This window comes from Amblyomma americanum, chromosome 1, assembly GCF_052857255.1.
Source record: "Amblyomma americanum isolate KBUSLIRL-KWMA chromosome 1, ASM5285725v1, whole genome shotgun sequence".
Lineage (NCBI taxonomy): Eukaryota > Metazoa > Arthropoda > Arachnida > Ixodida > Ixodidae > Amblyomma > Amblyomma americanum.
The window spans coordinates 142,703,166-142,726,996 of record NC_135497.1 but is presented as its reverse complement, the minus strand read 5'-3'; the positions used below and the strand labels follow the sequence as shown (position 1 = coordinate 142,726,996).

General features: G+C 45.0%; 1 protein-coding gene across 2 annotated transcripts; it reads left to right on the top strand.

Annotated features, from left to right (window-relative positions):
• Positions 1 to 5,545: 5,545 nt before the first annotated feature.
• On the top strand, positions 5,546 to 12,890 carry LOC144113772 (tubulin beta chain). 2 transcript variants are annotated; one of them, XM_077647083.1, is made up of 7 exons: positions 5,546 to 5,701; positions 6,673 to 6,781; positions 7,896 to 8,003; positions 9,032 to 9,276; positions 9,405 to 9,604; positions 10,883 to 11,319; positions 12,631 to 12,890. In XM_077647083.1, the coding sequence occupies exons 1-7, from the start codon at positions 5,645 to 5,647 to the stop codon at positions 12,810 to 12,812; spliced, it is 1,338 nt and encodes a 445-aa protein (XP_077503209.1). In that variant the 5' UTR covers positions 5,546 to 5,644; the 3' UTR covers positions 12,813 to 12,890. The 2 variants fall into 2 exon arrangements, with proteins under 2 accessions (XP_077503209.1, XP_077503208.1); XM_077647082.1 differs by having other exon boundaries at positions 7,893 to 8,003.
• The last annotated feature ends 10,941 nt before the right edge of the window (positions 12,891 to 23,831 follow it).

The window sequence follows — 23,831 nt, the reverse complement described above, 5'->3', positions numbered from 1 at the left end:
GCAGAGGAAGGAGCTCGACGCTTCTGGGAATGACTCGCCATCTCGGTGTCCGAAGTGCAAACGGAAGAAAGGTGGCTATCCTCGGCCCTATGTACAGGCACAAACGGGGAAGTAGCAGGAAAAGGAGTCTGGGGAGAGTCACCAGAGACGCTATGGGAAAGACTAGATCGTTGGTGGAGCGGGAAGACTAATAGCTGAAGGAGCAAACTGACCAGAAATTACCTGGGAGAGAGCTGTTCAGCATGCGATCCACGACGCCTGCGAGCGGCTTCTCGACAGCTGAGACCACACACTTATCACCACATCTACATCAGACCCAGATCAGATAAGGCCTGCATAAGAATGCCTCTTCTTGTCTAACAGTGCATATAGGCATCAGCTCTGGAGCATATTCTCTGCTGGATGTTGTCCAGAACACTCTGCTCATAAGAAAGGTTGGGACAGCCAGCATCATCAGCCGGATGAACGCCGCGACAGAGACTGCAACTGGGCACGTCAGATGTGCAGCGGCCTGAGGAATGCTTGTCCCCGCAAAGCCCGCAACGCGTCGCAGATTTGCAAGCTTTGCTGCTATGGCCAAAGCGCCAGAAATTTCTGCGTTGCAAAGGTCGAGGCTGTCGCGGGTCAACGAGGTACACTATGGGCCAAACCTTAAGCTCAGACGGACACGAATATCCTGCAAAAGTTGCGATCGCGGACTCTGTCGGCTCACGAGAGCCGCCAGCATCTCTGGTACCGCGGAATACTGACATCACGCCAACGCCGGCGTCCTGGACGTCCTCAAGCATTTCCTGAGGAGAGGCCAATGGGTCCACGCCGCGGATGATGCCTTTGGAACAAGCGAGTCGATCAGGTACGAAAAGCGTGGACCTCAAGGGGATCTTCCACAACATCGGCCACAGAGCCATTCTCAGACAATTCTCGGCAACAAACTGTGGGGAGAGGATCTTTGCGCACGTAAAGGCCTTCCTGCCTAACTGAACAGCAACGATCGGTATCAACATCAGGTCGCAAAAGAAGACGACGCAAACAAAGGGACACCGCAAGGATCCATCATCTCGTGCCCTTTGCTTTTTAACATAGCAATGATTGGATTAACTAGGAGACCGAAAAACACCAAAGATATACATCACTCGATTTATGCGGACGACGAAAGGATCGACCGACCAAATGCAAGCAAAAAAAACTGCAGAGAGCGGCGGATATCGGCCAATTAGCTCTATTTAGCAGGATGCAGTGCTCGTCAGAAAAATTAGAATTTATTAGACCTCACAAAAACAAACAGAGCAGGGGAACAATAGAATTGAAAATCGATGGACAAACAGGAGTGCTTGCCGCTAAGGGCCTTGGAGGCGAAGACGCTCGTCAGAGACCTTTGGAGCCCAAAGGCGCGGCCTTCGAGGATGGATGGATGGATACGGCGGAACCCTTTAAATCGGGCGGTGGCTCAAGCCACCTAGCCATGTCTTGTGAAATTTTACTCCTGTCTTGCTTTTAGCCACCAATCAGATAACCTTCGCTTGGTTACTTCTAACCTCTTAAAATCCACTTTCCCTTCACTATCCCTAAACCCCAATGCCTTGGGTAAGTCAGCCCCGCTGCCTTCCACTGTAGGGTGAAGCCCTTTACAGAAAAGTATCAAGTGTTCAGCTGTTTCCTCCTCCTCTCCGCACGCAATGCACAAAGTGTCTATCTCCTGGTACCTGACTCTATATGTCTTAGTCCGCAAAACTCCAGTCCTGGCCTCAAACAACAAAGAACTTCCCCTACAATTATCATAGATATTTTCTTTGACAATTTCCTGTTTAAAGGTCCGGTATGTTCCCAGTGCCGATTTCGTCAGCATCCCTGTTTTCCACAGAGCTCTCTCTGTTTCTTTAACCTTTTTCTTAACCGATAATTGCTGATTTGCCCCTTTACTGCGATCGCAGTGCCGTCCAACGTAGAAAAGTGAAAGCAATAAAAAATAGATACAGCCAAGAATGTTTGAAAACATTTTTTAAAAATACGAAAGGTATGTCTGGCATTGCTTTTTGTACGGGTGTTTATATTTTATGCCCAGATTTCAAGACAGTAAAAGTGATGCAGTGGTGTTGCTGCAATACCGAGTGCCCCTGGTGGCCAAGGCAGCACGCAAAATCTGCTGCTGATGATGACTGTAGCCGTTACAGCACTTTTAAGGAAGCAATCGGAATAAAAAAAAATTGTCTGAGCTCAACGAATGAACAGAATACCCCACTATAATTTTAAAACACTCACCTCCGCCGCCTCGAGCACAGCAGCGGGTGCTAAGCCTAAACGACAGTTTCACCTTCGGGCTGCGCCATGTAGATGCGTCGCTGCTCCTTTAAGCTTTCGCTCCTTCGGTGAAAAAAGGTGACTTTGCTGGAAAGGCCTTTGCGGTGCCCGTGTGACAGGGTTATAAGAAGGACAAATAAGCTTCGCATTTTGGATATGTGGCTGCAGCAGAAAGGCAAGTGGGGCCATACCATCCAGCTCCTTGAACACTCAACAAAACAGGTACGCAGAATGCTGCTAAGCCGGGTTATGAACAAGAGGAAAGAGGTGAAGAGAGAGGCGTTGCGGATCAGTTCGGCGCTCATCATACCGACGATGACGTACGCGCTCCCGTACCTACAACCTAACAAAGGGAAAAAGAACAAAATGGAAACACGCGTCAGAAAGGCGTACAAGTAATCCTTAGGAGTCATCAGCTGCGCCTCGACCGAGAAGCTGACGAACATGGGGGCGTACGGCACCTATGATGAGCACAGCGAAACCATGCTCAGATTTAAACTTGAAAGACTTAAAAGAGCGCCCGCCGGTAGAGCGCTACAGGTAAAACAGGGCGAAGACAAGACAGACATTGGCAGCAAAACGAGGAGCACTTTCTTGTTTAAACCGGTGCCCAGAAACTTAATCGCAACACGAAAGAAGAAGGGCGGCAAGGGCATCGGAGTTGGACTAAAGAAGAAGCAGATGGTTTTGTATGTGGATGCGTCCAAGTACAGAACGGAGGAAAACGCGAGGGCGGTCGCAGTGGTCTACGCCAAAGGAAACAAATCAGAGGTGTGTCAGTGCGCTAAAAGACAACGCAGTCAGCAGAAGATATCGCCATATAGCTCTAGCCCTGACTGCGTGCAATCGGCAGGGACTGAGTTATTGGATAGCGACGGATTCTCAGGCTGCAGCTAGGGCATACAGAGATGGAGGGATCGGCCTCAAAGCCGCGAGGATTCTCGCCGAAAAAAAAAAAAACCAACGCAGACACGGAACTAACAACGCAAACATTCAACACACCATCATTTGGGTCCCCCACACTGGGGGTGAGAGAAGTGTCACGGTAGACACCGTTGCACTAGGGTTCACGAACCGGAGGGCGGGATTGCCGGTCGCGCCCTGCAGCACGTCAGAAACTTACGGTGCGCCAGTGTAGGCGTTGCTGGGAGCGCGCAAGAAGCACTCGGCTCCGGCGGACAACCTCATAAGAGAGCAGGCAATCACGCTCAGACGACTGCAAACAGACACTTACCCAAGCAGAGCCATTAATCATAAAATGTGGCCGAATAGATACCTGAAAGAGTGCGTTTGGTGTGGGGGCTACGCCACGGCGTACCACGTCACCTGAGGTTGTGAAAAAAGTCCTTTTCGACACAGAGTAACTAGCTCTAGTCTAAAGCAGTAGGAGGCCTTCCTGAGTGACTCCAACCCGAGCTCACAGCTTATTTTGGTGACGAGGGTCAAGGCGGCGGCTCCAAATCTATCCCCCCCCCCCCCCCCCCCCTCTATGCCCAAACTTTTCTCTTCCCAAATAAATGTTTTTACTACTGCTTGAAAAGACGCGAAGGATGTGCAATGCAGCAAGTCTGACGCACTGCACATCCGAGGATCGGCACAGAATGCCCCTCCTGCCGAAAGGACGCACCTCAGAAATTTCCAAGTGGCGGCTGTTAACAGCCTTCAGCTGCTTTTGGGTCATTTAGTTTTTGAGTCTTAGCGCTCAATCTCCAGTAGGTACAAATGTCACAGGAATCTCACTGACGTTATTCCGTCCGATTTAATCCAGGGGCAAACTTTCGGCCAGCAGACCGGCGAACCAGGGTGCCGGTCCCCCGCCCGCGGAAGCTAAAGACATAATTCGAACCCTAAGGGGACATTAACACTAACTACCGCTTCAATAATAATAGTAATAGAAAAATACCTGGCCAAAACCCCAGCACGTGGAACGGCCACACCGTAGAAGAGTGAAGAGGGAGTCCGGAGGACGCAACAAGATTAAAACAGGAACAGCTGCAGGAACAGCCGAACAGGCGGTCAGAACGGCACTCTTTCGGCTGAGCTGGTTGCACTTGAAATGAAAGACGTTGAAGTTCTCCGGCTTACCTCCTATATAATTCTTTTTTAAATCCTTCTCTTTATTATTATTTGAAATCAAAACTCGATCTTATCCCTTTTCTGTTTATGAGGTAGAATCCACCGGTGTTGCGTTCCCGCGTGCTTTTCTTTTTTATTATCTGAGTACAGGTGATTAGCTACCCGATTTTTGGCCGATCCCCCAGATGGGTATGTGCCACCTTTTGATAGGCTAACAACAACAACAACAACAACATATGTTGTATACGAATATGCGCATAAAGCTTTTGTCCCGTCTTTGAACTCCCAGTCAACAGAACCCCTGTTGTTGCGTCGTCCAATCTGTCAGCCTATAACCTATTACTACTCCTTTCATCCTTCTAAACGCTCCTGTTTACAGCAACTCACCGCCTGTGTCTTGGTCACCCCGTAGTGGGTATGTGCCATCCTTATTTGAGGCCAACCAACCAACCTCCTTATCAAGGATGTATCTTTTGTAAGGCCAACAACAAAAACAAAAGCTGCCAAGCTGTCCGGTCTAGTTCTGCGCTGTCAAGCTGTCCCATCTCTTCTTACCACCACCGTGGCAAATCTGGTGGAATATTTCGGATGTCTAAATCGTTCTGGGCGCCACTGAATATCCAACTACCATGGAAATTTTACCCACAGAGGTTGCGTTAGTGAAACATTCCATGGAATATAACGTATCAAACAGAAAATGTACTTACAGCGAGCAAAAAGAAAAAGAAACAATCTGCCAAAACGGGGGAATCATGGCATAGAACATATTTTGGGTTGCCGCCGCAGCCTCGTCAGTTATAATATGCAACGATAATGTCAACAAAATGTGCAAATTTTACTCCTAACAAAGTGCTGTTCTATCGCGGGTAATAATAAACGGAGGCGCTACGAAAAAAAAAAAAATTAAACCAGCCAGACGCGCGCACGCAGCGTCTTTGGCGTTTGGCCTTGCTGCTACACATTGAGTCCCGTCCGTCAAGATGCGTTTTGAAACAAGAAGTAGTTCCTATTGAATTAAGCATATATATTTACGCTTAATTCGCTATGTGAGCTTAAGATGTTATAACCAAGTTCGCTAGTGTATTTTACTAGTAAAATGATTGCTCCAGAGCTTTTCTTTTCACGCCATCAAAGTGCCACGCCTACGCGTACGAACACAGTCGAGCAAGAAGTGGTGCTGCGGCGCACGGCTATAAATGCCCTCACCCCAGCTCGGAGCTCGGCAGTAGAGTTTTGACAGGTAGCGTGTTGGTGGGTTCTGAATTTCAACATGCGTGAGATCGTTCACATTCAGGCCGGACAGTGTGGGAACCAGATCGGTGCCAAGGTAAGTCGCTGCTTACCGACGGGGATTATTTCGTGGCTCAAGCGCGTGCTGTTATCTTCTGATTGCACCAGTGTCCGTTTTGGTATGTTATGCGTTCAGATTCCGGTAGTCGGCACCGTTGTCGAGAATTTCGTTGCAGGCTATCGGCGTAAGTATTATGCTGTTCAGCAACAGTCCCGTAATCGCGTCTGCTGTGTGTGTGTGCTTGTGTAGAGGGGACGCTTTGTGTTTGTGTTGAACCACACAAACAAAAAAGAAGACTGGGCCGCCGCAGGGTTTACGCGCTTCGGTGTAGAGTGGGATATTGTACCGAGCGCACATTTTAGGTCTCTTGATCGCTGCTTTCGTTCCTGTGTAAACGTTTTACCGGCTGGTTGCGGTATCCTAGCGTTATAGCTTTTTTTTTTTTCATAACGTCCGCTGCCTCATCTTATCTTGCTGATTGTTAAATATTTTACTGCGGCATTCAGCATTGAAGGTGGGGTGTAGCATATTGCGAAAGCTGCAACCATCCGGTGAACATCGACTACCAAGGAGTGATGAGGGAGGTTGGGGAGCATATTGTACCAGTTTGTGATCCGTTATGTGGTTGCCGTGCTTGAAGCGATTTGAAGGGATAATGTGCTGTTGGCCGTTAACGTTTCCGCGAGTGGCGAGCTCCATGACGAGTTGCCGGCCAGCGAGCCGTAGAATGCCCGTTGTTAACGGGGCCCGGTAGCAGCCGTGCTGCGCAGTTTGAAATCCAGTGGCGCGCCACTGCGTGTTTTGCGCGAATTTTGGAGGAGTATAGACAAGTTTTTGGTTCCGCGTTTCCTTTTTATAACTGTTAGTCAAATACCACGGTCGTAGACAAATACCACGTGGTGATCCATGTATAGTAATGTCTTGCTCATCATTACAGAGAAAATGTGCTACAGCAGTCCTCGCTGTTTGGTCTGACAGAATGCAAATGTGAATTTTCCTGTTTACAGTTCTGGGAGGTGATCTCAGATGAACATGGTATTGACCCAACTGGCACATACCACGGCGACTCTGATCTCCAGTTGGAGCGTATAAATGTTTACTACAATGAAGCATCAGGTACTTGCCAATCTTTGCTTTGGTCAATAGTTTTAGTCATTCCATCGGACGTGCCCCGCTGCTGTTTTGCTCAATTAAAATGACGTCTGACCTGCAGCGGAACAGTTTAAGCGGTTCGCTCGTGCGTGGTTTGTGCATGCTTTTTGCCATGCTCGCAGTGGAACTTGTGTCGTGGCCTTCACAGTTCCTGCTGTTGCAGTTGTGCTTGCTGCATTTCATTCCACAATGGCCACCATCGCCGACCGACCTTTCTTGTATCGGCCTTTTGGGTTTCTGAATGGCATTGTTCTTATTAGCTTTAGTATTCCTGCCAGTCTTCGTATAAAGTTTTTTATACAGATGCAAATATGCAGCTCTTGTGCTTCAGAATCCCTCATAATACAGGCTTGGCATATGAACTTTTAAAGATTCACCTAACGAAGGCACTAACTGCAGTTTTGAAATGCATGTGTGGAGCTTTTTACAGCAGCATTACATGGATGGATAGCAGCTACGACTCTGCCATTTTTAACAGGGATTTGCAATTTCACAGCAACTTTACAGTTATAAAAAACAGTTCAGACTAAAACTGGTACATTTACTATGCTGAAAAAGCAATCGACAAATTAAAGATTTTCACACCTCCTCGGTCGGTTTGATGGAATGCCAGCATTAAAATAAGTGGGCTGCCATTGTCCTATTTCAGTCTCTCTGTTGCCTTTTGCGCAACTCTATAGATCTCTTCCACATGCCGTAGGCAGCCATAATTGTGCTGCACATATGGCTGACACCAGACATCAGTGTTTCCAGTGGAAACAAGTAGATTGAACACAATAAACATGTCTTGCTGTTCTCCTGCTTTGTGAACATTGTGGCAGCTTTGGCATCAGTGCAAGCTATTGTTAACAATTGGCACTCGCTGCCTGTCCATTTCAAACCTTCTTGGAACTGTTATTTAAGTCTGAGTTTTTTATTTGCTTGTCTTTATTTGTTGCATTGTTCTTTCTTTTCTTGCTTTGTTCCCGCCTTTTGTATCATTTGTCTAGCTGACTACTGTGTGTTCACTGGATGATGTAATTTCAAACGCCCAGCCTCTCTACTACCATTGAGTACGATTTTCTTTTTGCTTGAGGAGGTAAATATGTGCCTCGGGCCATTCTGGTTGATCTGGAGCCGGGAACCATGGACTCTGTGCGATCAGGACCCTTCGGACAACTCTTCCGGCCAGACAACTTTGTCTTTGGTAAGTGGCTGCTCACCACTGTTGCAGTCGGCATCTATTCGATCACTCTACCCTTAATTCCGAAACAAATTAAAGGAAGGTAAAACACCTATGCTATGCCTTGAAGTGCTTTTCGATATTGCAATGCCTACAGAGCAGTCCCATCTTCACAAAGCCTTGATATATAAAGTTCTCGGCCTGGCTGGCTGCTGTAATATGTCCCGCACGACTGTTGTAATGGAAAGTGGCCACATAAGACTGCTATCTAAGGTCATTGTCCCACTGAGGCTTGTGAGACACCAGCTGTTATTGAAGCATGCACATCTGTTAGCTTTGGATTTCAGTGAATGCTGTTAATGGAAAATCCACCAGGGCAGAGGGTGATGGCATTAGTCTGCCATGATCCCAAGCATCAGCGCCTACTTGCTGGTGGTTTGGAATTTGAACTGGCAGGACAAGGGAATGGGCACACCAACCGTGCGGTCAAGTGATCCAGGTTGACTTATCCTATGAAGCTCATCTGTACGTGTTCTTGCAAGATGGGACTAAAGCTGTAGCGTTCGCTTTTCCTGCGGAGGAGGGTGAAGTCCCTTTTGGGAATGTAGCTTACTCTTTCGTTTGTGTTTAACCTTTTTTGCTTGCTTAACAAGCCTGCCAAGATTATCCTTTTTTTTTTCCGGTTTATTTCGCAACTTATATTACCTGCTGTGGTGGCTTCGTGGCTATGGCTGGCATTTCAGCTGCTGTCCTTGGATCGAACCATGGCCGCTGCCTTTTGCTGCAGGCGAAATGCAGAAACTCCTATGTGATGTCATTGCATTTCAAAAAAGCCCAGGTTGTCTGAATCAATTCAGAGGCCTCCACTGTGGCACCTCTTGGCATACATGCAGCTTTGGGATGTTAGACCCCACATACCATGCCATTCATTAGCTAAATCGTTTACAAGAATCTCTGTTTAAGAGTTACTTTCGGACATGCCTGCTGCCAGCACTATCTTTCAGTGTTGAGTGTTTTTGTTCACAGTATGCTCTTCTTGCTTGCCTATTCAGGCCAGAGTGGTGCTGGCAACAACTGGGCCAAGGGCCACTACACGGAGGGTGCCGAACTGGTCGACTCTGTGCTTGATGTCGTCCGCAAAGAGGCAGAAGGTTGTGACTGCCTACAGGGTTTTCAACTTACCCACTCCCTTGGTGGTGGCACTGGATCTGGCATGGGCACACTCCTCATCTCAAAGATTCGTGAAGAATATCCTGATCGCATCATGAACACCTTCAGTGTTGTCCCTTCTCCAAAGGTTTGTACCAACATTTTTCCTGTGTCTTTTCTACTTTTTCCTTTAAGGTGTCTTCCTTTTGACTTCTCATTATTTTTATTGCTGTCTGTGTGCATCTGGTTCTCATGTTCTTTTGCACTTTTCACTAGGTTTCGGACACAGTCGTTGAGCCCTACAATGCCACCCTCTCCGTTCACCAGCTGGTGGAAAACACAGACGAAACTTACTGTATTGACAATGAGGCACTTTATGACATCTGCTTCCGGACCCTCAAGCTAACGACCCCCACCTATGGAGACCTCAACCACTTAGTCTCTGCAACGATGTCTGGTGTCACCACTTGCCTTAGGTGAGAGTCCAGTAGGTAATGGTCGCCCAAAAAGTTCAATTGCAGCTAACACAGTTGTGCACAGCACTCCACTCCTTTGATAAGGATGACAGAGAGAGCACTCCTGTGACTTCGGAGACTAGTGTAGTTGGCATATCTCAATAGCCCTCTGCCAGAGCACTCCCTGTAGGTTATGTGCTATGGAAGGTTTGTATATCCTTGGACATGTGCTAGTGGAAGCTTTTTCCCTTGTGCTTTTATGCAAATAGTGACTATTTGTTGTCAACACCTATCTAAAATTTTGTGTACACATTACACGGTGTCAAGGTAGCAACTGAAAATTATTTTAGTAGTGTTACGAGGCACAGATGCGGCAGTTGAGAATAAGTTTTTCGTCAGTGGGGGGGGGCCTTCCTCTTGGGATAATAATAATAATAATTGGTTTTTGGGAAAAGGAAAATGGCGCAGTATCTGTCTCGTATATCGGCGGACACCTGAACCGTGCCGTAAGGGAAGGGATAAAGAGGGAGTGAAAGAAGCAAGGAAGAAAGAGGTGCCCTAGTGGAGGGCTCCGGAATAATTTCGACCACTTGGGGATCTTTAACGTGCACTGACATCGCACAGCACACGGGCGCCTTTGCGTTTTTCCTCCATAAAAACGCAGCCGCCGCGGTCGGGTTCGAACCCGGGAACTCCGGATTCCTCTTGGGATATCTTCGCATTTTCTGTTGTCACCAACTCCCACATTACCTCTATGGCGTAAAAAAAAATGGGCACTTTTGGCCGTAGTGTGCCAATGCTATCTCGCCCTGCATCGCATCAGCGCCCCCCATTGAACACGACTAGTTCAACACAAGTTTGCCCGTGTTATGTCTTTTGATTAATCCTAAGTAGCACCCATGCTTGAGAGCTAAAACTGCATCCATGTGCACAGCAAAAACTATTGGTGTTTTTAGTCATGGGTTTCCTTCTTTAAAGCCTTCATTGCACTCTGCAGCACCAAGGAAGCCCTTTTTTGCATGCTCTCAAGAAGTATGTCCATCAGCAGTACCAAACTTTCAATTGCTTTTTCTGCAGGTATTGAAACTATTTTACCATTCAGTATTCAGAACAGTTAGACTTCATGCAACCCTTATGTGTACAGGACACTTCTGTTGGTTGTTTGTGATAGTTGTGCCCCGGTTGGTCCTTTGGCCCTGCTATGCCTAGTGCCACATGGCAGTGTCGCCCAATACAAGCAAATTTGCCTCCTCACAAGTTTGCATCAACACTTGTCAAGGATCTTTGCTTCCCTTCCAGGTTCCCTGGACAGCTCAACGCTGACCTTCGCAAACTGGCTGTCAACATGGTGCCTTTCCCGCGCTTGCACTTCTTCATGCCAGGTTTTGCCCCACTCACGTCCAGAGGCAGCCAGCAGTACAGGGCGCTCACTGTGCCGGAGCTGACTCAACAGATGTTTGATGCCAAGAACATGATGGCTGCTTGTGACCCCCGCCATGGACGTTACCTGACAGTAGCTGCTGTATTCAGAGGCCGCATGAGTATGCGTGAAGTTGATGAGCAGATGCTGAATGTCCAAAACAAGAACTCCAGCTATTTTGTTGAATGGATTCCGAACAATGTGAAGACTGCCGTCTGCGACATCCCTCCTCGTGGTCTCAAGATGTCTGCTACTTTCATTGGGAACAGCACAGCCATTCAGGAGCTCTTCAAGCGCATCTCTGAACAGTTCACTGGTCAGTATCCTGTTTGTTCGGAAACTGCTCTTTTTAAAGGGGCTGCGAAACACTGCTTGAACGGATGCCGGTTACATTTCAGATGCTGAATCAAAAAGAATTACTAGAATCGATGCATAGGAACGGGAGATATTCAATGAAGAAATTTCAAAATGCAAGCAAACAATATGCTGCCCTCAACTCTATTTTCGCGCAGCTTCCCATTCCCATTTCACTCTCCCAATGACGACGCTTAGTGCGACCAATCAAAACAGCCTGTTTGAGCACGTAGCGGAAGCTTTCACTTTATGGTTGCCTGTTTGTAACTCGTTCTTGCCAAGGCTGGCAGCGCCGTTTGCACGGTTACAACAACCATGTGAACGCCCAGCTGACCCAGCGATGCTTCGTCATGCCGATGGCGCAGAAGGGAACACTGAACGCGATCCGAACTCAAGCGCAAGATACTGTGACGGTGTGATGGCCTGCGCAGGATTTCAGACACATTTAGCATAGCGCGTACCGCTATTGCTTACCGCCTACGATTGCCCGTCGCTCCCAGCGCGCTGTTTGGTCACGGCGAGCAAGGAGCGTGCGCTGTTGACGGGAACGTGGCGCCATCTGGCCCCGCCGCCCAGTGATCCTCCACAAGCTTACGATGCGCACTGCTAAATGTGAAACGAACGGCTTTTTTCTTTGCATCCTTCCTCGGGACTGAAACGAACGTTGTGCAGTTGCTCGATCAGATCGATTCCGCAAAGCCGTTCTCAGATACATAGAGAGTAGCCATAAGTGTTGAGTGGTAGATCATAGGATGTTTACAGAGAGGTGCAAAGTCCTTCGATGCAAAAAGTAGCCAGAGCCTCTGGTTGTGTATTTTTGTTTTACTGGCTTTACAGCGCTTTTATCTAAGGCAAAGAAGTTGGTTTTGTTGATGTAATATAAAACACAAAAACTTCACAAAACATATCTCTAGTTATTAACCCAATTTGAAATATATTTACTGTTTGTCCAATCATAAAGCTCCCACTAAGTGATGTCATATCCACTGCTAAAAACCGCCACTGTATGGTGACACCGTCAGCGCCATGAATTTGTTTTTGCAAGCTAATTAAAATATTAAAAACCAGAGTATACGCGGTACGGCCGGTGCTAATAGCATCACTACAACTCATTCTATGCACCCAAGAGGCGAAACAATGCACAGATTGTGTTTCGGGGTCCCTTTAAGTACATGCAGTCATTATATTGCCCATTCATGTCAGATTTTCTGGTTCAGTATATTGATTGTGTGGCCAATGTAGCTGTGACCATGTTTACTCTGTACTTGTGCAGCCATGTTTCGCCGAAAAGCCTTCTTGCACTGGTACACTGGGGAAGGCATGGATGAAATGGAGTTCACGGAGGCAGAGTCCAACATGAATGACCTGGTTTCTGAGTACCAGCAATACCAGGAGGCCACGGCTGACGAAGAGGGGGAGTTTGAAGACGAAGAGGAGGCCCAAGCAGAGGCTTAAATTTTTTTTTTTGCCCATTACTTTATGCAGGCATTGGTGCTTTTTTTGTTTGCTTTTAAATAAAGTTTATATATTTAATCCTGTCCGTAATTTCTCCTACTGCATCTACTATATGTGCTTTCAAGCAGTCAGTTTTGTCTTCAGTTTTTCCACAGAGTTGGATAGAGTTCAAGAACAAAGTGGCAAATATTCCTCAAAGGAGGTCTTCCAACCAGTTGCCATATTTGACAGTGTTGCCATTGATTTTGGGGGGAACCACCTCTGAATGCCATGCGATGCTTTATGCTTCAGTTTTACGCATTTCCAATGCCTCCTTGCAGGGCTTGAACAAGACCATATTAATGCTCAGTCTGGTGGCATGTTTTTTCTGCACTCGTTATATGGGTCCATACAGTACTGAAACCATGTCACTGTCATCGGCAGTTTCAACTCTTGTGTGGCATGCAGCTGTGGCTTTAGAGGACCCTTGAAGGCTATCATTAGCTCTGCATATAGTAGTTAGTTTGCTAGGTTATGGGTGTTTCTGTTAGATTCAGGGCAGTTCAGGGAGTCATGAAGAGGATGATGGTAATTAGGTCAGTGTAGACCTTGTAAATAGCATGGATGAAAAGAAGTGACATACCTGTTTGAGAACAGCCTGTTGACAACCTGTTGGGAACAGGTAAACAGTGGAGCAGATCCCAAGGGGAAAAAAATTCCTAGGGGAGAGCGGCAGCAAGTAAGTTTAGTGGGGAAATGTGCTTTGGAGATAGTCTGTTGTGGTGGCTGTGGCAAGTATGAACGTGCCTATACCCTGTTTCATACATAGCAGCAATGCTGCGGAAATAGTCTGTCTGTGGAACCGTCTCTATCATTCGTCGTCCTTCTGGAAACCTTTTCAGTGTTTGGACGAAAACAGAGCGGTGTAAAACAACGCGGTAGCAATAAAAATTGCGGTTGAAGCTGTGAGGCGGTCAGTACTTGGAAATTCTGGCTATAATTTTCTATGTGTGCACTACATTTTAGGCACTGATGGAATAAGGGTGATCCGCCTTACCAGCCGCTTATTCGGCCGCCAAAGTCATTCTTGCTTCTCGAAGTCTCAATGAGTTGGAGGACAAAAATGTGGCAAGAGGTAAAATGACGTATGACATTACAATTCACGGCACTTAAGATCTGTCGCAACAAAATATGCTTTTGTTTTCTGTGGTGGTAGAGTGAAATACTTTTTGTGCGTGGACTTAGCCTGTATGAGCAGGCGTGGTAGCTTTGGCAGCATTGCCTACTATGTACGAAATGGAGTACAACTGGATAATGGGAGAGGCCTTTGTCTTGCAATAAGCATAACCTTGCTGAAGATCACATTTGGTTTGTATTGTTAGCGTGAATGTGTGGGTGGTGTGCATAGTGCTGGTTGCTAAATAAGTAAAGTGCATCAGTGGATTTAATTGACAAAAGAGTGTAGAAGATAAATAGTTATATTTGGTAGTTGTGGAAGTTTGAAAGTATGCAACTGACAAGGCACAAAATTTCATGAAGTTCCACATGCGTACAAATCGTAAAATTGTGCTCAGAATGACTCTAGGAACTTACTTACATTAATTTAAAGTCATTTCAGCCTATCATTGCCTTCCTAGCTTTGCGATGATTAACTGTTGTGCTCATAGACAGCACCGCTCAAAGCTAGCACACGTTTTTTTGGGGCTTTTTTTGCTGTTGTGAACCCTTTCACCTCAGAGTAGCACCGTTGCAACAAGGCTTACTGTTGCTTGCTTCAATTTCATCAGCTGTTGCCCAATCTGAAACAAAGTGCTCGTGATTATAGTCTGATACAATTCAAAAACGAAGCAGCTTCTCCGTCAAAGGACTCTCTTCTAGCCAATGGAAGCTCCCTGTGTAATGTGATAGCACTGAGGGAAAAATAAATGAAATAAAATGGCATCAGCTGGTTCTCATGACCCTGCAACGGTGACAATGCTGGGAGTGGGAGGTGAAGGGGATAGTCCCCTCCTTGCATTGTCATGCCACTTCCTGCATTGTCACGCTAGCGGGTGATGAGAATCGCCTCACGCCATTGGCTGGAAGGGGACCCTGTTGACAAGGAAAATCTGCTTCATGCGACTATATATTGCAATTGCCATCATCTTCGTTGAGCTCTAGATTGTCGCATAATCCAAACGAGGTGTACAGCCTCCTCTTTTAAAATGTACAGGCCTGCAAAATGCACCTTACATATACCATGCTCAAAAACCTTAACACATACTTGCAGAATTACTGAGGCAGATAGCGCTAACCAGCTGCTCGGGGAGAGTTCTGTCAGGCAAAATCTAACAAATGTTTTGTAAAAAAAACTGCGCAAAAAATTCAATTAAATTTCTCTATAATTGGAATATAATCACTAAGGACTGTGTTAGAAATTAGTAAGCTTAGGCACTTAGCAGTTTCGGGAATTGATTCTTTGCTGCCCCCTTCATTGGGGGCCGAAGTGTATCGGGAGTCGAAATCTACACACGGCACAACTATGACACCTGTCAGCGAAAAATAACAACACTATTGTTTAAGAACCCGATAGAAGGTGGAACACAAAAGTGGTTGCTGGGTGTACTGTTGCTTGTCTGCGTGCATGACAAGCATGACAAGAAAGTGGTACACGTGTACAACTTTTTACAAAGCTATAAGTAAAAAAGGCTGCCGTGCGCCAAATGCAAGGTTTAATGTGTTTGCTTAGTGGGTAAGAAATAAGTTTTTACAGACATTAAACTTGTTCAGGATTTTCACTTCCTTTAGGAAATTAAAAGATATCAAATTTTGGCAAGCGAAAAATCTTCTATGAGCAAGCCCGGGTGGTAAGGGATGTGTTGTTTGTAAAATTGCATAATTTTTTTTTTCCTTTAGCTTCTTGAATTTTCTACATGAATATAAAATGCAGTTTATGGTGAGCGCTTCACCACATAGCTAGTATGCAGGTTTCTCGTGGAATGAGGTAGACTTGTAGTATCAAATGAACTGCAAATTTCATTCAGAAAATTTCTGTGCTGCCCTGCACATCATTTCATAAGGGAGACGCTGGAAAAGTACAACTGTGATGAATTCTTCACTGCTTCAGGAATGCTATAAAAAGGAAATGACGAAAGATGTGGAAATCTGTTGACTTGCTGCTTCTTCATGACAATGTGCCTTCCTGCAGACAAGCCTCCTTGCACTGGGTCTCTTTGGCACAACTAGGCATCAGCCATGTATGTGTACCAACACTTTAAAGCTCGTATATGTCTCGTGACTTTTGACTATTTCAAATGATGTAGCTATATTTGGAAGAGGCAACGGATTTCAGGAAGGAGATTGTTTCAGTGCACTACTAGTAGTCTTAAATAGTAATGATAAAATGATGGATTCTTAAGAAAACTTAACAGAAGTGCCCCCCAAAAAATGTCAGCATGCTATGAGTGTAGATATGTGTTACATGAAAGCAATAAATAAAATAACCCTGCAGTGAGAGGATAATTGAGAATTGAACATATGTGGCACTATGCATGAAGTATGTGAGCTGAACAGATGAGGGCATAAACCAAGCTCATATTATCCCACCTGAAAACGGTATTTGTCTAGCTTTCTTTTTTTCTCACCCTCTTTTTTTCACTTACTCTCTTCCTCAACAGCTGCTGTCTGTGTTTTTTTATTCCTGGCTAGATTTTTCAGGCTTTGAGTGCTCTGAAGGTCCCCAGCTAGGTAGCCATCACAGTAAAAAGAAAACGAGACCAGATGGAAATTCCAATGGATCCAACTCAACAGGACGTAGCAATTGGTTGCTCCAATTGTATTATCTACCTGGTTTGCAGATTCACTTGACTATTATCATTTGGTTCCAGATTTCATTTGGAGTCATCTCTCTCAATTCGATGGATGGAAGGGGTGACACTATTTGGAATTTTGGAGACCAACTGGAATTGGCAAAAACAGTGTAATTCAATTGGCTCTTGAGATTCCAATTGGACATGCCAGTTGGTTCCTGAGATTCTAAGTGGCGTGCCACTAAAAAAATTGGGTGCCAATTGCAGTTATGTATTTTGAAGCAGATGGTAGTGCCAACTTGAATGCCTTGAGCATTGCAAGCAATATTAAGCCAATAGAAAGATCCATTTGGATGTTGCCGTTGGTTCCAAATAAACAACTGGAAATTTTCCTACTGGAAAAACAAATTGGGAGGCAATGACTGCCTTGACAGGGATCCGAATGTTGCTCTCTATTAGCACAGAACAGTGAACTAATGAGGTCTTTGTGAAAAGTTATAAGCAGCTTTATCTGCTGAATTGTTCTCATCATTTTCACCACAACTGCGGGCATATGAATAAATGAAATAACCTCGCTGAACAAACAAGCACCACTGGCTCCAGCAGGAGGGTCTCATGAATTGGGTGTATAAGTGGGAGCAGCAGTGTGTTCTGCGGATATATATTTAATGCGTCTGTGTTCCTTCCACCTGCGTGATGCATGCTTGTTTCACTTCACTTCCTAAACGCATGGAATTCTCATAATTTCAGTTCCCAGATAAAAATGTTGCTACTAAACGAAAAGCTGTGCAGTCCTGCCTAATTGTGTTTTTGACATCATTGGAGTGAATTGGGACCAATTACTGAAGTTGTTGGTTGTACGTGCGTGCGTGCATGTGTTCGCGTGTGCCTGTGTGTGTGTGTGTGTTACCAGGATGCCTCTCTTCTGCAGCTACTTTACGAATAAGCGAACATGCGCCTTTTCGTCTGCAGCAAGCAATGTCCATGCAGTGCCGATATCTGATAACTCGTATCGGTACGCTAGCTGTGTTGAAAATTTGGATGAGCGGATGCACGCAGCGCCCACGTGCCTTTCAGTCCGCCAGTGGCAACACATGCCACTTGACGCATGCACGATACCGAAGTCTGGCTGCGCCGCACTCAGGCAGGAGCGAATGTGCCTTGCCTTTTGTGCACTGGAAATACAGCTTCTCTGCAAGAAAGCAGCCCGCCTCAAGACAGCTTCTCCATGCAACAGCGCAGAGTTGTATGGAAGCTATCTTCTCAAAGTGCACTTTCTTGCATGGAGGCATTTTATATATTTTAACTTTGCTCTACACTGCCGCTCAGATGGTTTGTGAGAGCCCTTTGCGCGGGTTCGCTGGAATTTATGGTCCCTTCGAAAATTCGTCCTAACCGAATCACGCGCGAAACACTCGTTTCAGCAGATCTTTTTTAAATATAGTGAATCCTATGAGGGAACCACGCACAAATGGTCTCACTTTGTTCATCTTATCTGAGAATTCATCTTAGCTGAGTTTGTCTCACAAGAGTCTACTGTAGTTTATTTCTGGTCATATACATAAAGGTAAAATTAAGCCTGCATAAGTTCTGTGGTGTGTGTGCGTGGCTGGAGTCTCGTATATAAGTGAAAAAAGCACACTTTTACATGTGATGAAATAATTGAATAAATGGATGCATAGCAATAAATTGAGATGAAAAATCGCAGAATTTGGGTGCAGTGACAAAAATGGTTGTGCAGCTGTGTTAAATTGAATTTGTGGATACTAAAGGGCCCTTGGGTATCAACAAATTTTCGGAAAAGATATTTTCTTATTTCTTTGAGTGACTGCTGGTTACAGTCAATTTGCTGTTGATTATTTATTTATTTACCTGCAGTGCCATTGTCTGGCATGAAACAGCACAATAAACTGCTGTGTTTTTCTGCAATGGGTTACATAAACTCTTGTAGAATGGAGTCTGAAGACCGATGAATAGAAGAGACAGTGTGCAAGATTGGCGTAGAGCTAGGACAGTTGGGGCAGGTGTCTTGCTAGTGTAATAGACGTGTTTGTTTGAATTTTTCGAAGGGCATCAGCATGGAAAATAGAAAGACAGGGATGTGGAACAAGGAGGGGGGCGAGCTCCTGCCTGAATTGGTGGTAGGACTGGGAGAAGGCTCTTTTGATCGTATTCCTTGTGCTTGGCGCATGATGGCCTTAGCTGCCTATGTGACATACAACACAACACGCTTTTTTGATCAGACGGCCCTCATGACAAATGATGCTGAACCAGTGGATCGCTGGAGCCCAGTTAAGAGTCTTGCGGCATATGTGGCTGGCTTCTCATGAAGATGAGGATCAGCTCGGACTGTAAGGCACATTTTGAGCACTTGATTTGTGTTCTAACATTAAGTGTTTTACTACTGCTGCTACTGCTAATTCCTGTAAGAGTATATTGTTATACCTTTCATAGGGGCCAGGTTTTAATATTATTGATTTTGAATGCATTTGAGAAAAGATGATAAAAATGTAAAAAAAAAGCTGTTTTATTGCAGTTCACATATGAGCCAATATCTGAGTGTAGTAATGCTGGGAGGAATTTATTTCAAGAAATGCATTTCAAAATACCTAATTTCTAGAAATTCGACCATCAATATATGGTTAAGCCATACATAATTATTGATTCATCTAAATTTAATGCACCATTTTTTTTTTGTAGCTAGAGTAGACTACAAGGAATAAAGATAAATGCAAATCAGTCTTAGATATCTGGCCACCTCCTCAAAACATACACCAGCATAGAGAGGGAAAACTTTATTATTCGTCTCATATCCGAGTTGCTGGTTCAAGTGGGTGGGTTGAGTCTGCAGCTAAGTATGATGGTGATGAATTTTAATAGCACAAGAACAGCTTGGCCAAAGAGCACCATGGCAGAAAGTGCAGCTTGGTGGTGGAGTATGGCTACTCAACACATGGGCGAGCTGGGCCGCCAAGAAGAGATGAGCTCTGACACAAATAGGAAACATGAGCAGTAGGAGCTTGCGTGGGAGGTAGTTTGGTGACTTCAGTGATTACGTGGCATGTGACCAGGACCAGTACCTATGTGTCTTGCCAGGATATGCACTATATACCTGTCAGGAGGGGTGTCCCAAGGTGGTACGTATGTCATCGTTGTAGACATCACAATATGGTAGGGAATTAGTTTCCGCTTGTCTAATGTCAGCAGAAGAGCATATATATGTTAAATACGGTGTTTAACTCTGTGAATAAAGCTGATGTGAATAACTGCAACAACTTTTTCATGTAGCCAAGGTGATACAAAGTGTCTGATGATGTTTTTAGGGCTATGAAAACAGAGAAGGTTAGTTTTAGATTTGTTTATAAATATGCTGTTATTATCTGACTATTCGAGCAAGCAGTTTACATCAGTTAGGTGGATCTTGGCTGTCTCGTAATAAGATATGTGCCGGCAAGAGCTGAAGCTGTTTATTAGTGTATAAATAAATATTTGACCTAGTGTCTTAGCAAGCAAAATGACTGATGGGTATGCAGAATAAGAGAAGTCTAATACAGATCCCTGAGATATCAACATTCTACTGCAAGAAGGTCCTATCAGCCCACACACAGTTTTTTTGAAAAAAATTTGAAAGAACAAAAAATAAAGGAGTCATATGGGCATCTGAAACTCAATTAACTAGTATACCTATCAAGTAAATGCTGATGATCAACAGTGCCTATTGCTTTCTGTACACCAAAAAAGAACAAGAACAATATTTTTACGTATTTCACTTGAAATGTAGTCATCATTATTTTGCAGATTTGTCGACTCTCCACTTTGAACCGAAACTGGGCTACATTTAGTATGTTATATTAAGTACAGAATGATTTCATGCCGATTGATCTTTTTCATAATCCATGCTACTGATAAAAGAGTTATGACAAGACCGTAAACCCCTTACAAGAGGCTATTATTACATTCCCTCGTAAGCCCTGTTTTGTGAACACGTCTTTCTATGCTTAGTTTCATAGACTTAGCAATTCATTCAGACCTGAGTGTTTTAAAACAGTATAGTTTTAAAATTATTGGAATTGAAATGGAGGTCTTTCACAAGGTTTCTCACTCTAATCCCATCAAAATATGGCGATTTTGTTAAATGCTTCTATTAGCTTCTGAGCTCATGCAGAGCGAGAGTTTGCATGCACAGTTAAAAGCTTTTGGAGTGTAGTTGTGTGGAAAAAAATTAGTGCTGTTTTCTCACTACCTGCAGTCAGCTGGTACAGCAGACAGAGTATGCACGTTCCGTCTTATGCTTCTGGGTTTTTCGATTGACTGGTGTGCCAAATCACGCAGAGAAATATTTTGCCTCTGCAAGCTCGCATCCCATAAAATTTTGTCCATGGCTGTACACCAAGTTCACGCCACTCATTTTGGGCGTGAGTTTATGTGAAGATGGGTCTATTAAGCATGAACATTCCGAGCAGACTATAAAAAATACTTAAAAGATGAGTTAGGAAAGGGCGCTTGACATGTGCTGTCAGAGTCAGCGAAAAAAAATTAGTAGTCTTCCACTGACAACTGAGTGTATTCATTCTCAAATATGCTTACTTCTGTCAGTGTTGAAGTTTCTAGAGATGGGAGAGCTTCTTCCAGACATGCCTGCAACTCATTCAGATGTTACAGCAGACTTCTGACATTAATGTGAATTGAGCCCTGTAAGTTTTCCATTGTCCGTTCTTTTTTTTCCACCAGTAATTAATAGAGGAGGAGGAGGAGGAGAAAAAAACTTTATTTAAGGTCAGCACTATGGACCAGTGAAAAAGAGTGCTTGCTCTGTTGAAGCCACCTGTCGAGCCTAAGTGACACCAAGCACTTTAGGAAGGAGGGGGAGGGTAAGAGAAATGCGGACAGATTATGGGGAATTACATGAGTACACAATATGCTTTGTATTTGTCCTGATCTCTGGACAGCTGGAACAGTGAGCTGTCATGCGATCAGAAGTTCAGAGAATTAGTGGGGTGAGGAGAGTGTTAGTTTTGTTTATGGCTTATGGTGGTTTAACGTCCCAAAGCGACTCAGGCCATGAGTGATGTCGTAGTGAAGGGCTCAGGAAATTTTGACCACCTGGGATTCTTTACATGCACTGACATCACACAGTACATGGGCCTCTAGAATTTCGCCCCCATTGAAATTCGATCGCCGCGGCAAGGATCGAACCCGCGTCTTTCGGGTCAGCAGCTGAACGCCATAATCACTGAGCCATCGTGGCGGTCCCGGAGTGAGTGTTAGTTTGAACTTTGCTAAGGATATCTGCTTGTTCCATGTTGAGCGATGGATGGGGTTGGGGCCAGATTGTGCGGTTTTCCCTAATGTTCTGGTAGAGCTCAGCTGTTTGCTTTCTGTATGTTGCGGCATCTTCCACTGCTGTAGGACATGGCCAAGATATTGAAGATGCTCGGATGTTAATTTTGCAAGCCCGTTGATGGATCAGCTTATTTCCCTTGATCCCAGCATAATCAGGTATTCAGTGCAGGGCGACTGTAATGTTCAAATTGCTGTTATGGGATTCTTTTAGAATGTCACGTAGCAGGGCTTTTCATAGTTGGCACTGTATGTTGCGAATGGTTTTGCTGGACTTGTTATAGGTGTTGATGTTTGTGTTCTGATGTAAAGTGAGGACAGAGGCTTCTTGTGTGGCATGTGCTATTGCATGAGCTTCAAGAGTGGTTATGTTAAGAGCATTGCAAAATGGCCCAGCTGTGTGGGTGATTGGTGTTATCTGTCCAGCTGCATATACCTATTGCATATGTGCATGACCCCATGTTAGAGCACGTGGCATCCATGTATAACATTATATGTGCTGTCTCTGTGTTGATACTTTGCTTGCACTTGACATCGTCCTTCATGGGGGTATGCCGTCATATTTTTTGGTATATATTTGGAAATGTGATGTTGCTCAGTAGTGGAGGGCCTTGAATAAGTGGTGTCGGCTAGATGGGGATGATCCCTGCTTGTTTCAGGATGGCGCGTCCATGCTTCACACAATACAAGCACGCTACTTGTCTGTCTCTCTGTTGTGTTAGTTCAGTGAGAGTGTGAAAGGCCCATGTGTTGAAGTCGCTGACTTGAGATGTACATGAGTAGACACAGGTCGGCCTTGTGGAGGCTGTTGAGTGAAGATTCGAATTGGAGGGAAGAAGTGATAAAATAATTACACTATTATTCATCAATTAATCCACACCGCAAATTGAAAAAGAAAAACATCCCCTATGCTCAGATGGTGGAACCAGCCAAACTGACGCAGGACAAGAACAAGGAGGCATGCATACAACACCGCTGGACTTACAACTAGTCCAGCAGACTTGTAAATAAACCAGAGTTTCAACTCCGGTTTACTTACAGCTCCGCTGGACTAGTTGCAAGTCCAGCGGTGTTATGTGCGTGCCTCCTTGTTCTTGTCTTCCTTCAGTTTCGCTGGTTCTGTGCATTATGAACCAACTAGCCCAGCAATTTACTCTATTGAACTATCCCCTATGCTCCTTGTTTCAATGACTGTTGGCTTCTGTCAAGTATGTCGTAACAAGCACACCTTTCCATTCCCTTGTCTGCTGAATAGTTTCACAAGAACCTTGAATCTGGCCGTCTTGATGCCACAGAAAGCACAAGATGGTTCTCGCATAGCTTCCATCCTCACCGTTGATCATGTTCATATTTGGAACTTGTGGTAAGACAGGACGTACTACGTCCACCTCTATGAACGAGGGTGGCGCTGGTGAACACGCTCAAGGTTCGGTAACGTTACACATAAATACCCCCTAAACCAGCAGATTGACAGCCGTTGCCGAACCTCGGTTGGTAGAGCACCGGACGTGAAATTCGGAGGTTGTGGGTTCGGATCTCGCCGGCGGCATGTGGTTGTTTTTCTTCTGCTTTCTTATCAGTTATCTATAAGTGATAAAATATCTACACTATTAATCTCCAATTAATCCACACCACAAATTAAAAAAAAAAGATAAACATCCACTATGTTCCTTGGTTTCAGTGACTGTTGATTTCCGTCATGTATATCATGTTATGTATGATGAATCAGAGTATTCTGCATGATGTCACCACTGGTATCTGTTTGCCTGGTAGGCTGAGCTATATCAGGGTGTTGGTTTTCTTTCGGTATTGTTTGGTTTGGTTTATGGGGGTTTAACGTCCCAAAGCGACTCAGGCTATGAGAGACGCCGTAGTGAAGGGCTCCGGAAATTTCGACCACCTGGGGTTCTTT